Here is a 15,907-nt window from a genome sequence, read left to right as displayed (position 1 = left end):
TCGATCCGTCCTTTGGTCACTGCTCGCTCTATCCCATTCGACCCGCTTGCCATCTCTCTCTCTCTCTCTCTCTCTCTTTCTTTAAAAAAAAAAAAAAAAAAAAAACACTCGCGCCCATCGGGCTTGTCCCCTCGGTCCACTCATTAGTGGCGCCCTTGTGCTTGGGCTTGTCAGTTCCTGCATCACACCGCCACGTCCCGTCGGGTGCTTATCGTCGATCGACCCTTTGTCATCAGGCAATCACAATCAATCTTGCTCAGGACTCCTTTGCTGCCGCCCCGCGTCCGTCGTCGGCGTGGTCGCTCATCAAGTGAGCGACACCATCACACTCACGGTCCCTGCGTTCCTGTTCAATGCTGTGCAGCGACCTACCACCACCGTTACTCCAGAATCCGCGACGCCCTACGGCCCCGCCTTATATTGCGCGATGCACCAGCTGTCTCAGCACCCCGAGACGCAAAGACCGTCCTCAGACACCATGGACTCTCCTCGCCCCTTCCAGTCTTCATTAAGTATCAACGCCTCATCGCCCGTCTCCCCCGCCCTCTCTCTGTTCTCGGCCATCGGACACAGCCGTGTCTCCAGCTCCGTCTCGTCTCTCGTGCCCCCCGCCGGATTGGGCAACATGGAGAGCTCCAGTCGAAGCCATCTGGCCGGCGTCAAAGAAGAGCTCCCGGCGCGAGACTCGATCGAAGATCAATATTTCCGTATGTGCACCTGCTCATCATAAGCATCCGGCCTTCGGGGCATCGCGTGCTTACGGGCAATGATCATAACACTCGAGGAATTTTGCGGCTGACCATGTGCTGCGTGACTCTTTCTAGAACATTTCGAATGCAGTGTCCCCACGACAGACGAATCCTACTTCCCCATGGACGACTCGGCTGGATACACGATGAGTGACTCGGGGTTGGAGATCTGGGACTCGCCTCCCAAGCGTCGCTCAGATAGCTTGTCCACCAAGTCCATCTCCCGCGTCGGGTCGCACGTCTCGACCGTATCGGCCCGGTGGAAACCCAAGCGTGCTTCGGGGAGCCCGGAACAAGAGGCGCCAGTGGAAGATTCGCGAACGCGCGCAGACTCCGCCGCTTCTATGGCTCTGGCGAGTTCTTTCATCGCCACTCCCATGAGTCGCATCAACTCTCATATCCCTCCATCCCCGGCCCAGACCATCTTCGAGGAGCGCGTCAGTAATTCGGGCGCCCGACCAATCGATATCACTCGCGCAAACAGTATCAGTCAGCAGGAGAATGAGGAAGAGGATCTGCAAGCCACGACCCCTCTGCTTCCACCACTGTTAGGGGATAACCACTCCAGCACAACCACCTCGCGAGTTCAGTCCCCACTTCAGTCGCCGTCAGTCGCCGATGTGAGCGAGAGCACATCCCCAAACATGGGCGCGGAGCCTCGCTTCATGGGCGTGTCCGGTATTCCTTCCCCGCCGCTCTCCTCCAAGCCTTCCTTGGCATCCATCTCCCGAGCTCGCGCGGGCACAATCCGCACCGTCTCCGGCGAGGCCGCCCCCTTCGTTCTCACGGATCCGAACGATGTGTGGGCGGCCAAGCTGGGTCATGCCAATTTCACTATCCAACCTGAACCGTACGTCCCGGAGGTCTTTGATCTGAAGCACTTCCAGCAACTACGTACGGACTGGGATCTCGCGCGGTGCAATTTCGCGAAGCACCTGGTTCGCACCGGCGAGCATTACGGGGTGACCTCCAATATCTACAAATTGACCAGCCTCAAGTGGGAATCGATTGATCGCGAATGGCGCACTCAGCACGAGGCCACTCTCAATGCCCTCGGATCAGCGGACGGCGTCGCATTGGCTCTGACTCACACTGAGCGACGACCCTGCGAACGCGTCTGCGTCCCGCGTCTCCACGATAACGCCAAGTTCCCCGATATGGGGGATGAAGACATTGTCGGACCGATGACTGTCTCCCCCGTGGCGGAAATCGCAGGTCCCTGCCGTCCCAAGTCTTATAAGAAGCGCAACTTTTTCCGTTTCTTCCAAGATTTGGTGGGTCGATCGTGAAAACTGATGCTTCAATCGCCACAGCTGATCATATTACACGCCCCCCCCTCTCTCTCTTCTTTCTTTGACACTTGTTTCTGAGCGATCTTCATTTCCTATCATAATGACCTATAGACATTGCTCGCAGCTCACGCCCCCCAAGTCGTCCTTCGATTCGGTACAGTTCCCTGTGCTGTGGCGGAGCTTGCAGCCTCACGACTTTAACGTCTTTTCCTTTCTGTGTTGCCTTCAGAGTTCTGGATCCTGTTTGATGATTGTCATGACTCACGGCGTCGAGCTGCGACTACTGCTCTCGCAGCCGCGCCATGCCTTTCCTTCGTCTTGTCTCCCCGTCCAAGCCTATCACGGCTTTGAGGTGTTGGGCATTCTCTACCAGAGCTGTCTCATGCCTCTGGGGCTGGGTCGGTGACCCGTTTCATTCCCTTTTTACGATTATACCCATCTGTCTCGTTTACTGTTTGCATACATCAAAACCAGTTGAAAGCGTTTTATAGATTTTGACACTGCGAGACTTAGAGAGCGCCTCTTCCGACTGTACATAGAATATATAGTGTGCTCGAGATAGCGCTACTGCCATGTATCCACAGCAGCTGCGCAAAGCACTCGTGCAATGTGTTCATATTAGACTCGAATCTTGGCTCCAGCATCTAAGCGGCAAAGTAGTGGTGCAAAAGGAAATTGTCCCTGCGCGTAGAATGTCCGGGATATCATCTCCAACCCAGAGACTCTGAGGTGACCTTGAATGTAAAACGTACTTTACCTACCTTCCTAGTTGATCTCTTGCGAACCGCTGTAATTCCATCTTGACCACAACTCCACGTACTGTCCAACTACCTCGAAGTTCCTCAATTCCTACACGAGAACCTTAGTGCATCACCTTGAACGCCAAGGTAAAAACCAGGCGACATGGACAAGGATCCATCCAGACGAGGAAAACAAGACAGAACCGCAAACCAAGCCGTGTTGCCCTCCCCCCCCCCCCCCCCCCCCCTCCCGGCCCGTCAAGCAATGATATGATCTGGGGTGTTCGACACGAGCCTTTCCACCAACTGCAGGTGGATTCATCTTACTTTCCCAAGTGCCAGTTTCAAGCTGAGCTTTGCCCTCGCCCAACAAGGGAGGATGCTTCTTGAGAATTAAGTAGTTGGAGAGTAATCTCGGGCAGTCTTGCACTTGTCGATGGCACATGAGCGGGGTTTGGGGTGGATATCGTGATAAATATCCGGGGTTTCGCCAGGTTGGACTTCATGTCGTCTTTTGACTGGGGGATCTGTGTTCTGCCGTTTTGATTTCGTTCGAAGATATCCGGTATCAACCTTAATAGGCCCGGTGTTGTACTCGCATACGGTCGAGGCTATGAGAGTGCGTCACACAGACGATACGCGCTGCTTATACGCTGTAAGATGGCGAGTCTTGGGTTGTAGAAGAAGGTGCGCGAAGAGTTCCAAAGGCCTTCCAGGCTTGCTGAAGCACTGGTATGATCTGAAACAGATTTGAAATCTCAACAGAACACATCAGTGGGAAACAAACTCGGAGGCTGTCTATCTCTTGACCAAGATTATATCCAGTACTGACTCCATAGCTTTTTCTCTTCTTCTGTTCCCTTGAAGCGGAATTCCACCGGTGTAATGTCCTCGAAACCTTCTTCCAGAGTAGGTGGTTGGTATCTACGCGCGTAGTCTATGAACGCGATGCCGGGGAGTGTTTGTCTAGATTCGGGGTTCTGGTTGATAGTAGACAGTCAATGTGAGCCATGAGATATATAAGTTTCAAGCGTAAGAGAGGGAAGGTGGGAGGGTGTACACGTACAAGTTCCTTGTTGGATGCCCGCGCCGCAGCGTTGTGCTTGCAAAGCTCTGGGGATGCCAGGAAGTGTACACATCGGATGGGGATTTTAAACTCCTTTGCGAGAGCAATCCAGTAGGCTCGCACTTCTTGGGTCGCGTTGGTATTATCTGATCGTGTGACGAGATTTAGTTTCGTGCAGAGTGGTCGAGACTATGCCACAAGTACTGGGAAAGAGATGTGGTTGACTCACCCACAGCGACGGATTTATTGGCCTGCAGAAGCTCCCGCGCGACTTTGAGACATTTAGGACGCTTGGCACAGTCAGTGGTCATATACTGGGAGAGTTGTGATCAGGTGAAACGAACAGATCCTAATATGTCTTGATTGACTCTTTCATACCCAAGCGGCTCAAGATTGTTCCAGAAGAAGGTGGATTTTCCAGCGGCCGGGCTGCCGCAGAATATCACGAGGTCCAAGGGATGCTTGCGGGTAAATGACGGAGTGGCTTCAGGGCACGATCACAGAGTATTAGTACCAGTTGCCAACGCACAGAAAGTTCAAATTCCATCAAGGAATCACACACATTGTAAAGAGACCTCTGGTCCAGAGTCTGCCTCGATGAACCTGGCGGGGTTGAAGATGCCCGCATCTTGAGGCGGCTCTTGCTCTAGGAAAAACTCCTCTGGAGTCTTAAATGCCATGCCGGCATTGACGGCGAAGCCCCTGCGAAATTATTAGAAACCGTGTGATTAAAACCATCAATCACCGGCAAACTCTTACCGATCAACATTGGAATGATCCTGGGGACGCCCAGCAGCATCGCCGACAAAGAAGGACTCTTTGAGATCGATGCCCGATACATCAAGATCATAGTCATCTTGGAACTCACGCCACATGCCCAGTCGTGGTTTGCGATACTCGGTATCGTTGGTGGCTGCGTACACGCTCAGCGGAATATCCAATTGAGCCATGATCGTCGACAGCTTCTCCTTGAAGTTTGATAGACTTTTTGATTCACTTTTGCCATTCTTGATGTCTTTCTGAATTTTGATCATCTTTTGGTTGGAAAAGATGACCACTTGGTAGCTGAAATTAACGGGGGTCAGTGCGATCAGCTACCGATATCATGACTGTTTGCCGGAGTGGTCGAAAACACGTACCCCTGCGAGCTGAGCTCTTTGACTTTTTGAGGGACTGAAGGGTCCCACCATTGCCAATCTTTGGGGTCCTTTGCAAAGACGGCCCCGGAGCGTGTTTTGATCAGCGTAGAATCCTAATGATCATGCATTAGCTCTCGATCACCTTCCATTGTCGTTCTCTAGATCATTTCATAAACCAAAGAAGTTCCATGGAGCCCAGACTGACAAGATCAAAAGAAGCGACTTTTTGCGCCCTTTCCGAAATGCTGTGAGCAACACTCGTCGAGGGGGCATATTTGCCAACGACCAGGCTAGTACCTAGCACTCGCCACGTAATTGCCTCAGGCTTCTTCTGTGAAGCTGGTGTGAAGAAGTTTGCCACGGATTTCTCTACAGATTGCATCAGTCCATTGCTCTGATTGTCTCATTTTCATTACACGAGGTTGATCATAAATCTCGACGTACTGGTTACAGTTGTGACTTTTCGCCGAAGCGGAGGTGGGGAAATTGACCGAGTGGGGGAAACAGCACGCTTCCCTTCCCTTCCGGACATTCTGATGAGCCGATTGAGCGCAATTTTGAAAAAGCTTTCAAGATATCAAGAATGAGGTTGCTGCGATGATCGCTGAAGCTAATGGTGCAGTTGAGGGTCGGGTGTGCTGCCGAGACGAGTGGTCCTCTCGAGCGGTTTGACGCGCTGGACCGCGCGGCAGGCTGCACGAAGTCACATGTTCTATAATTGCCTAATCGGGGGCTTTCTACGTCTGGGCTAGCTTATGTGCATTGTTCAGGTGCCACCACCCAAGGAAACTACAGCTATCAAAATATGTTGTCTATGATGATTTGATGTGCGTATGACAGTAAGGAGCTTGTTCATCGCAAGTACAGGCTAGCAGCAGAATACTGTCAACTTCCACATCAAGCTGAACTGATTTGTGGAGGCTGCCTCTCCGGGTATCCATTGACAGCCAGCACGCGGACATCCGTGCTGAGAAGGGGCTTTTCAGACACCACAGCGAGCATCACTTGGCTCGCGTGTCCAACGACAATCGATCAGCTGGCTCCAACCGGACTGCAGACTTGAGCTGCTCCCGTAGTCCAAGGAGGTGCTGCGATGCCGTCTTCATAGTCTCTTGATTGCTGCCATCTTGAACGGCGATAGACGCCTGAAGTACGTAGCTGCCGGTCTTCTCCAGAGGTGCCATCTTCTTCAAGCTTGGTAGAGATCGCCGAGGCTCTCTCGGTTCTTTCTCATCTGAGGGATAGTGCAGGACGCGATGCAAGAAGATGACGATGTCATTGTGAATGAAGATATCTCCCTCAACGACATACTCTGTCACAAAGCTGCAAGGCGAACGGTCAGTTCTCAATATCTCATGAGTCCGGATTGAGCCTGCATAGTGATACTCACCCATAGCCCCAGGCATTCATGGACGGCTCGATGTTCCCGCGAGGCAGAGCAGCACTGGCCATCACCCGTGTCGTGACGGCTGATCGCGTCGCCGCTTCGGGGATATCTCGAAAGTCCAACTTCCAAGGTTGCCGGTCAAAGTCGTAAGTGGCAGCAGTGTCAGCCTGCACAGAGGCGGATGGGTTGGAGAGCTCCATGCCAGCCATCTGCGTGTCGCTGTCCAGCTCCGACGCGGTCACCTTGACGGGCGCGGCCGCAAAATCCTTTTCCGAGACCGGCCCCACGACTTGGGTGTAGAACATGCCTCCATTCAGCATCTTGTTCACCCGTTGGAGATCGGCCGCATTAGCTTGCTGCAGATCTTGACTACCACCCACGCGACCAGTATTCAATCCAGGCTTGCGAAAGGCCTTGTACACGAGCCGACGCTCGAGGGCGTGGCGAGGTTGCATGGCCGTTAGGCCCGCCAGCTGCTGCAGGAGCTCATGATGCTGATGGACCGGGACCGAGGCGAAGAGGAGAAGCTCGTGCATCGTTATCCAGGGGACTTCAAGGAATGGGCAGGCACCGGTACCAGCCTCAGTATCAGCCCTACCGCGCTGCGCTTGGAGAATAACCTGATGATGAAGACGGGGAGCGGGTAAGTCCGGGACGAGTTAGTCAGGGTCCAAGCTTTTCCCATGTGGTGCCGCCTCCACCGCTTATCAGCTTATCTGAAGTGATCAAGTAATGAGACTGCCGGCAATTGGGTAATGTAGAACTCTTGATGATATGGGTAGTTGGGTACATTGGGTGCCTATTCAAGACAGGTACAGTATTACCCTTCCAGTTTCACATGTGAGATCACGCTTTCTGGCTTCTTATATGTACACACACTGTGACCGATGCCCTACTATACTCGCTGGTTTCTCGGAACAAAAGGATTGTCATACTTCCCCGTGGTAGCTTTGAGAACGAATAACCGGATTAATCAAGGTCATTGCCTAGTAGTATACTAGCGCTCGCAATTATGTCTATGGAAGCGGTGGTGATCATCAGATTCATCACAATATGGTCTGCTCCATTGAGGCACGACTCATGCAATATTGACTGTGACGGCTAGGAGGCAGCGAGGCACTAGGCACTGGGCAGTAGGTAGTAGGCACTGGGCAGTCTCTCCCTTCCCTTGCATATCAAGCGAAGAACAAAATCTGCGCGCCAATTTTCTCACCCACGCTCTAAGATGGGTTATGATACAGTAGCGCTGTTCCGAACCGAGTCTCACAAGAGGCAAGTCGTCGCAGGTCGCTTTACGGGACGCAGCAGAGATCCGACCTATGAGCCTGAACAGGTTAAATTGGCTCAAATTACTGCACAAACCTCAAGTAAGCGGGGGGAGAAAACACCTTTTCATTTGGTCACAAAAACGCGCTTACTCAACCGAGGCTTGGCTTCTGCGTGCCCAACACAGAGTCACAGAGTGATTGGTGTATGATCCTGGTCGCGGGGCTATCGGAGATCGTCCCGGAGTTTGGGGCGACGCATCGCGCACCGGTTGTGCACACTGCACAAAGTACAGTCAAGTTGGGGAAGCTTCACCGAGAATGCCGAAATAGGAAAGGAGGATCAGGAGAGGATGCGGAGAGAAAATGTGTAAGTGAACAGGTAAGATGAGGAGACGTGTCGATGAGGGGATCAATCAGTGAGGAGATGACGAACAGCGTGACTACTACTCGTTACTGTTCTTAGTACTACCTCTACTTCGGGTAGTCTCTAGTCTCTAGTTCTCTTGATGTAAGCAGTGTTTCTTTTTTTTTTTCTTTTTTCTCTTTTTTCTTTTTTCTTTGCGTTGCATGCACTCAGGCTATCACTAGTCTTGCGCTTTAAACGAGCTCAATAGTAACCTGGAATCTGGACAAGGCCATTATCACCTGATGTTGACCACTCGCTAGTCGGGCCCGGCGTCCGGTGATACCTGATTTCATTCTGTATCTCGTCCAGGACGCAGGATCGGATCAGGACAGCAGCAGGGCACTTTCGATGGCGTGATGATGTGTATCCTGTGAGTATGATTCTGTGGACCTGCCAGTGAATAGATGGCGTGACTCGGAGTGAGAGGACATGATTCGGCACATCAGTCCCTGTGAGGAGACTTGGATGCGGACTTGACATGGATCTAGGATTGTTCTTCGCGCCTTCGCGGCCTCGCGGTATTCCTCAGAGTCAAAGGCGATCATTCAGAATCAAGTCCACATGTCTCGCCAGTCTGCAAGACCAATGCGGAGACTCATCTCAGTGCCAGCTACTTGATTATGTACTCCCCAGATCACACCACCTGCATCGAGTCAACTTTGAGTCGGCCGTGGTTCTTACTCCACACTTCCCCAAATGAGGCTCCTGCACCCCACTTGCACAGTTACATTCCCGCTGGACAGTGGAGTGTGGGCACTGGAGTGCAAACTCAGTGCACTGTATAATTACAAGATACATCCTCGTAGGAATGGGAATCGTGTTCAAACCCCTATGCGAGAGACAATACACAAGAAGCGTGGTAAGTCCTCGGAGACGACACATCGAATGCGTATCACAGGCTTGCCAGCCCTGTTCGCATTGTGAATTCAAGATTGTGCCGCACTGCCGCAGTAGGTCATACCATCATACCGGCGGTTGCTCGGGTCCGAACGGACAATACCACCTTGGGTTCCGAGTCCCGACTGCTCTGATTCCGCCGGGTGTGATGGCGGCAGACTCGATGAAGTACTCGGGTGCTCACTCACGACTCACGACTCACGAGTACCTTGCATACATTAGCGCTCCGTGCTCAGTTTCGAGAGATGTTCCTTTGAATATCCTTCTCGATGAACGCACTTCCTATACTTGACTAGTGACAACCACTGACGAGTGTAATCCCCGCCTCCTCCTCAAATTAGGTTCATTCTCGAGGATCAAAGTTCAGGGAAGAATTGCCTAACCAGCTTTAGTCCATCAGGGCACCTCTCATCATTGGCGACGAGATCCGTCGTCGGTGTTGGAGTGTCCACATGCAGTCGGCGCCGGGTGCACTGCCGCCCGTGCTGTCCGCTGTCCGCTGTCCGCCCACTTTCTCCCCTCCGCGGACTTTGGCTGGATTACATGATCACCGGTCACACTCCGACCCGGCCTGGCTACGCGTCCGCTCTTCATATTTCTTTTCTTCCCCCCCCCCCCCCCTCCTTCTTCCCTCGACCTCGTCACACCTTATTCTCTCACTCCCTCAAAATCCCAGCCATCACTCTGTCACTTCCAGCTCGTCACCCACACATTCCACTCACTGTGAAGTCGGTTGCTTCCTTTCCAATTACGTTGCCAATTCACACGCTGCCTGCTTGTCAGTCGGTTCGGATACTTCCGGGCCCGTTGGATTTCGCACACCACACTCGGCCACCGTAACCCTCGATCGGACCACCCCTCTCCAAATTTCAATCTTCGACTGATCATCTCCTGTCACTACACCGACAAAATGCGTGCCTCCATTGCCCTCTTCAATGCCGGCCGGACTCCCCTGATCCGCTTCGTGGGCAAGCGATCCGTCCCCAGTATGTGAACTTCCCTGCGGATGGCTCCCGGATAACTCCCCCTGGATACTTCAATTTCCCTCTCCGAGTCAATCAAGAGTGATGTTCTGATTCCATCTCCAGAGTCAATTGACCACACACCTCGCGTGCATCCGGCCTCCCCCACCGGCTCTCTGCCCGACTCGTTCGCTACATACCGCGCCAAGGCCCAGCAGCACGGCCCTCTCGGCCGTGCTCAGTTCAGCGGTCGCGTCGGAGCCCAGCCTGGCTCCGCGCTGGGTCCCGTTGCACCCAAGGCTGGCGAGTTCTTCGATCGCGCTGAGCTGCCCGCACGTTTCGGTCGCCTGCCCTGGACCGCGGCAGAGATCGAAGCCATCGAGACTGGCGGCGCGAGCATGTACGCATAGACGTACCCGCCATGGCGACCTGATACATATATATTGCATATATTGCCGCATTGATGTCACCTACGCCGTGAACGATGGAGTACGACCACTTTTTTCTTTCTTCGTTTGAGCGAAGCTGGGCCGTGCTCGGATCCCTGATTCGGCACTGCTGGCCGCTCGATTCCATTTATTTCAACCAGAGATGCAGAAGCCTCGATCGAGCCCGTGAGTGTGCGGGAGTAAAATCTCCAGGTTGGACGAGGTTCGGACTGCATTCTTGTCGCATCTCTCGCGTCGGGTTGAAGTTTTTTCGATAGAGGGCCGGATGAACCTCGTCAAGATAACAGAAACAACCGCGCGCCCTAGCAAATGGTGCTGATCACTTGTTCATTACTTCCATACCCCATCTGGTCCGATTGACTCTCGATCTTTTATTTCCAATATTGGCGCTGGTGGTTATATTAGCTGGTGCTGTCCTTTTTTGCCAGCGCAAAAGCACTTGTGGGCTGTTTCCTCGTCGCTTTTCCTTCATGCGCACGGTTGTCCATTGGCCCTGAGAAACGGCAAGACAACTGTCGTGGAACCTGTCGTGGACATATTGTTGGTTGAAAAACTTCGTTCTATAGTCCCTTTCCTCCGGCGGGCTTTGACACCGACTTATATTCAGCTCTGCGAGCTGTCTTTTCAATTAGCATATAAATTCACTGTCTCGGTCAAATCACTGCCTTTGTAGACTGCCGCTGTGTAAAGACAAGATTAGTCTTCCTTCCATTAGGCTCGCCGATACTGCGAAGCAACGTGGTCTTTCTTCCCCGCACGTGCTCTATCGGTTACTCTCAAACCCAACCTCAACCCTGTCGGTACCGGCTAACTAATAGTGACCAAGCACGACTGTGATCCTCATCAACGCATGTTCATCCCCGCACAATGCTATCGGGCATTGACTGTAAGAAGTCGAGACTAATTATATCTGACTCCGGTGAACCGAATAATCGCTTCGTGGCGTACATCTTTCCAGAGAATGACGCGAGCGTCTCATCGGGCAATGCAGGAGGCCGAGTGTATATGAACAGAGTATGTCAGCTGGCTCCTTTCTATATCATTCGAAACGACCAAGACATCGACCTGACTAGAAATTTGAATTCTCCCTTTTTGGCCGTTCATGGACCGGTCGGTCCGCTTGACCATACGTTGGCTTGCCGAGATTGACAACTGTCAGTCTCTGGGAAACGCAATGCTGATTTCATACTCTCGGGGATGACAGAGAAGGACGCCCGAGTGGTCTCTTTGGTCCTTCAGGCCTCTCGTTGTCTACCTTGGCGATGTATTTCTTCCATCGGGATATCCTCAGAGCGTGAGCGAAGACTATTTGCCGTGAGTAGTCGAAGCAGGGGCTTCATTTCTTGAGCACACACCCCTTCTTTTGGACGATCTTCAAGTTCGCCTTGCTAATTGCCCGCTGACAGATACCAAATATTTGTGAGATCCTATCCCCAGAAAACTCGAGACTCACAGTCAGCTCTTTACACTGTTACCTAATGGAGACCTGATGAGGCGGAGAACAAGTCCCTAATCGAATTATGGATAGGACTCACTGCAAGCATTCTGTAGCTCAATAGCCGGTCTTCTCTCATCTCGAGCGGTCTTACAAGGTATGTACCACGGCTTCTACATCTTCCTTACCAGAACAACTCACGTCCAACACTATCTTCCCTCATGTACAGGAGTCGGCGTCGGCAATGCGGATGCCTCCCCAACTTCTGCTCTACTACTGCACATCTTGCAAGATACATCTGGACGCATTGCCACGATTCTGTTCGCCCACCGCGTCAGCACAGCCCTGGAGCCCGAATGCAAAACCTACCGACTCGCCGCGGACGTCTTCAATGATCTCGCAATGGTCCTAGACTGTCTTTCGCCCATGGTGCCCGCTGGCTTCATGCGTGTGTCTGTTCTCAGTACCGCGGGTGTTCTTCGTGCCCTTTGCGGTGTTGCAGGAGGTAGTTCCAAGGCTAGTCTGAGCGCCCACTTTGCCAGATGGGGAAATTTGGCAGAACTCAATGCAGTACGTGTTCAATGGGAGGTTCATCAACATGCCTGTCTCAATGTGGTTGTGATGAACCAGCCATACTGTGGGGCAATAGCTGACACTGTGGTGAATAGAAGGACTCGTCTCAGGAGACTGTCATCTCGTTGATAGGGATGCTGGTAAGCAGATGTTTCTTCCCGGAGCTGAGCAAAGACTGACTCGCTCGTTCCCCTCGTACAGGTTGGTTCCGTTGTTGTGTCGCACGTTACAGGGTTCACGTCCACCTGGATCGCGCTTCTTTGCTTACTCGGTCTACATCTTGGCATGAACTATGCTGCCGTCCGCTCCGTACAAATGACAAGTCTCAACCGACAACGCGCCAACATCGTCTTTTCTGCTCTCTTTGAATCCGACTCCAAATTGAATCAGTCGATAGGCAGGACTCGTTCATTGCGTCATGTATCAACTGGCTTGGACCCCGCTATCAAGTTCAGCCCTTCTCGACACATATCTCAATCCTCGAATTCCCCGATATTCCTCACGCCCGCACAAGCTGCCTCGCAAGAATACATTTTCCCGCGTCAGGACACACTGACATGGACATCCCCTTTCGGTGTCAAGCAAGAGACATGCCTCGGGAGCGCCGACATCGGTCTCTCCCTTTGAATGCTTTCTCAAACAAGCCCGAAGACACGCTTCATCTTTGACAACCCCGACCACAAACCAATCGCCCTCCTCCTTTCACACCACCGTGCCAATGATCCAACTAGCAGAGCTATACGCAGACGAGAAATACCTCATCTACTTATTTCCCCGCACGAAACGATCTCCTCCCTCAACCCAGACATGGCACGCATCGATCCTACTAAAGAAGGACTGCACCATCCCTGACCAGCTGAAGGCCTGGGCCCACGCACTTCTCGCGGCCCGTGTCTTGAACATGGACTGTGAGAAAGGCCGTTTTCCAGGAGGGTACGGGGCTGAGAAGAGCACTGTGTCTGTGTCTGTGTCGAACACCACTGACTTGGTCATGAGTTGTATGGCTGATACTTTGAGCGTGTTGAACGAGGGTGGTCGGTTTGGCGAATATCTGGACGTCATGCGAGCGAATGGGTGGGACGTGGATATCGGGGCCTTGGAGACGAGAGGGGGAGAAGAGTTGAATGTGCGTGAATGACAGGTCGAATGCTGACATAGTGTGCGTTGAGATGTTGTGCTGGGGGTCGAGGGTTCTCGAGGTAGGTTCTATCTTGTAGCACTGCCGCCCAGGGCCCGGGTGCATGGCCATGGAGAGGCTTGAGTGCTAATGATGAGAGGAGATCCAGTATACTCGACCTATTTATGTGCGAGGTCATCGCCGAATGGCTTTTTTTTTTTCTTTATCAAGGATGTACATTGCCTGAAGCTCTCTAGGCAGGCCCCTGCTCCTACTCGAGAAGCCCGATGGAACTGTGTTTGATGTGCCAGAAATCATTATCTGGGATATATTCAATAGCTTTTGCGTGAATCTCACCATCCATGTCCTTTTTTACACTCGAAGCTTGGAGCACCCTATGAGACAAATGAAAGGAAGAAAAAAACGTGGTTGATCGGGGTATCAAGTCTAATTCGTATTTGATCCATGGATAATGAATATCAAAGGACCATCCTATCGTAGCAAGCAATTGACACATTACATCATGCATAAGGCAGACAACAATGTGGCCGAGAGAAGGAGCAGGTGATGATCCACGGGGGTGGGTCCAAAAATGCAGGAGAGAGTCGAGACGCCTTCGTCAGCATTTTTCTGGGGGCGAAACATAAAAAAGAAAGGTCCGACCGAGATGTCTATTTGTGATGATGAGGGAGCAAGAAAGGGAGACTGAGAACATGAAATGTGGGACGAGGATCTTTCTTTCCGTCCGTCGACGCGAATTTGAAAATGAGCGACGTTGGAGGAGACAGAAAGAATGCATTGGGATGCGCAGGACTCGAGTGGGACAGATGCTGTGGGTAAATATCAACAGAACAAGGTGGCATGGTAACTGTAAATGAAAAGGAAAGGAAAACGCCGGTTCGTATGCTTTGTATGCATCATGCTCTCATACACCGCCAATGAACGCTAAAGAAATAGAGTCAAGCCGAGTCGTCTGAGATGCGTTTCAGGAGATATTTCAAGGGGTAGGTGATGAAAGGATGGAGGTGAGGAATCAATTTTGAGGAGAGAAGGTTGTGTGAGGTTGAGGGTCGATGAGGCCCTTGGGGCGGAAACGTTGGATGGATACGCCGCGTCAAGATTCGGAAAATCTGGGAAACGGTTGGATGAAAGGATGGCAGGCTCATTTTAATCATCGATGCTCAAGATTTTCGGATCCCGGGAATTGCCGTTGCTTCCTCCGGATCGTTTCTTGAATCCCAACTTCAGACCCATCTTCTTCCACGGGTTCTCGGTCCGATATTTGGGACTGGAGATAGGCTGGTTGAGATCGCTCGCAGGAGGCGTGGTGGGAGGCGTCATAGGCTCCTCGGTGGTTGGGCTGGACTGGGAGATCGAATCGTCCGTGAGCGACGGCGTGTAGGAATCTCCAGATGGACTTAAGAGAGCCCCCGACGCGCGTTTTCCCAATGCCTGCATCGCGCTGAAGGAACTACTGGAGCGGCCGGCAGTCGTGGACAAGTCCTTTGTGGAAGATTGCGGCGAGATGCGTTTCGTTCGAGAACGGAAATACTTCATGGAGTGATCGTCACAAGATATGTTGGAGAGGTCCATGACGTCGTCGGGGCTGATGGGTGAATCGGCCTGAGCCTCCACGGACGGGGAGACCGCTTGGCTGTTGAGGAAGGGCAAGAAGATCGATTCCTCCATCAAGTCATGGATCCGCTGCACCGCTGAATCGAGGGTTTCGGGAGCCGGTGGGAGGGTGACATTGCCATGTTGAAGTAGAGCGTCCCTAACCTCACTGGACAGATTCACTTCCCGAGGCGCACCGGGCAAGATATAAGCCGTCATCAATCGCTGCCAGAGCATGAGGAGATGTTGTGATTCCCGCGAGTCCGGCCGGGTCAAGACTTCAGGGCCGAAACGCGACGAAAGGGTGTGGTAGGTCTCCCGGTAGCGGCTGGCCTCCATGGTGAACTCCAGTGTTTCGAGACAGTGATTTTGTGACAGGTAGGCCATGAAGGCCGATAACGTATACGGGGGAGCGGCGGTGTTGGCCAGCACTTCTTTGAGGGTGGGACGCATGGGACAAAAAGGCTCCCGCTGAGACGGCCAGGCTGACCGGCCGGGAGCCGGACGATTCCATATCCTCGTCGGAGTCACTGTCCGACGAGGTGGGAGAGAGTTCGGGGGTGGTGGATGGGGAGAAGTTCCAAAAGAAGGCCGGAGCGAGAGATTTCTTTTTGAGCATGGCGCTGAACTTTCGACGAGCACCGTTGAATTGGAAACGTTTTCTCACCAAACCGTTCCGAGGTGCCAGACGAGTCTCCAGATTGAGCCAAGTCCAAGGTGAGCGACGTTATTGCTGGGGGAGACGACGAATGGCGTATGATCTCATGAGCGAGTTGACGTGTTGGGGGGGGAGGAAGTGAAGACGCCAGGAAG

At 52.6% G+C, this 15,907-nt stretch overlaps 6 protein-coding genes across 6 annotated transcripts; 3 read left to right on the top strand and 3 right to left on the bottom strand.

Moving 5' to 3' along the window:
• Positions 1-427: 427 nt before the first annotated feature.
• N7539_007342 (uncharacterized protein) lies at positions 428-2,038 on the top strand (the record flags this gene model as incomplete). The annotated part of the gene is made up of 2 exons (XM_056936943.1): positions 428-707; positions 825-2,038. The coding sequence occupies 2 exons, from the start codon at positions 428-430 to the stop codon at positions 2,036-2,038; spliced, it is 1,494 nt and encodes a 497-aa protein (XP_056787742.1).
• Positions 2,039-3,174: 1,136 nt separating this feature from the next.
• On the bottom strand, positions 3,175-5,518 carry N7539_007341 (putative DNA 3'-phosphatase Tpp1; the record flags this gene model as incomplete). The annotated part of the gene is made up of 10 exons (XM_056936942.1): positions 3,175-3,392; positions 3,614-3,761; positions 3,848-3,993; positions 4,077-4,137; positions 4,192-4,331; positions 4,410-4,549; positions 4,607-4,912; positions 4,987-5,099; positions 5,192-5,355; positions 5,431-5,518. 10 exons carry the CDS (start codon positions 5,516-5,518, stop codon positions 3,175-3,177), a joined length of 1,524 nt encoding a protein of 507 aa, XP_056787741.1.
• A 469-nt stretch (positions 5,519-5,987) lies between these two features.
• Positions 5,988-6,909, bottom strand: N7539_007340 (mediator of RNA polymerase II transcription subunit 18; the record flags this gene model as incomplete). The annotated part of the gene is made up of 2 exons (XM_056936941.1): positions 5,988-6,309; positions 6,377-6,909. 2 exons carry the CDS (start codon positions 6,907-6,909, stop codon positions 5,988-5,990), a joined length of 855 nt encoding a protein of 284 aa, XP_056787740.1.
• Positions 6,910-9,854: 2,945 nt separating this feature from the next.
• On the top strand, positions 9,855-10,316 carry N7539_007339 (alpha-ketoglutarate dehydrogenase subunit KGD4; the record flags this gene model as incomplete). The annotated part of the gene is made up of 2 exons (XM_056936940.1): positions 9,855-9,930; positions 10,033-10,316. The coding sequence occupies 2 exons, from the start codon at positions 9,855-9,857 to the stop codon at positions 10,314-10,316; spliced, it is 360 nt and encodes a 119-aa protein (XP_056787739.1).
• Positions 10,317-11,552: 1,236 nt separating this feature from the next.
• On the top strand, positions 11,553-13,501 carry N7539_007338 (RUS1 family protein; the record flags this gene model as incomplete). The annotated part of the gene is given in 6 exon segments (XM_056936939.1): positions 11,553-11,649; positions 12,020-12,242; positions 12,255-12,360; positions 12,459-12,503; positions 12,565-12,939; positions 12,950-13,501. The coding sequence occupies 6 exon segments, from the start codon at positions 11,553-11,555 to the stop codon at positions 13,499-13,501; spliced, it is 1,398 nt and encodes a 465-aa protein (XP_056787738.1).
• Positions 13,502-14,647: 1,146 nt separating this feature from the next.
• N7539_007337 (regulator of G-protein signaling domain-containing protein) lies at positions 14,648-15,713 on the bottom strand (the record flags this gene model as incomplete). Its single annotated transcript, XM_056936938.1, is given in 2 exon segments — positions 14,648-15,565; positions 15,585-15,713. 2 exon segments carry the CDS (start codon positions 15,711-15,713, stop codon positions 14,648-14,650), a joined length of 1,047 nt encoding a protein of 348 aa, XP_056787737.1.
• Between the last annotated feature and the right edge of the window lie 194 nt (positions 15,714-15,907).

This window comes from Penicillium diatomitis (assembly GCF_028827545.1).
Source record: "Penicillium diatomitis strain IBT 30728 chromosome Unknown utg000010l_segment0_segment0, whole genome shotgun sequence".
NCBI classification, from domain to species: domain Eukaryota; kingdom Fungi; phylum Ascomycota; class Eurotiomycetes; order Eurotiales; family Aspergillaceae; genus Penicillium; species Penicillium diatomitis.
This window is presented reverse-complemented; position numbering and strand designations above follow the sequence as displayed.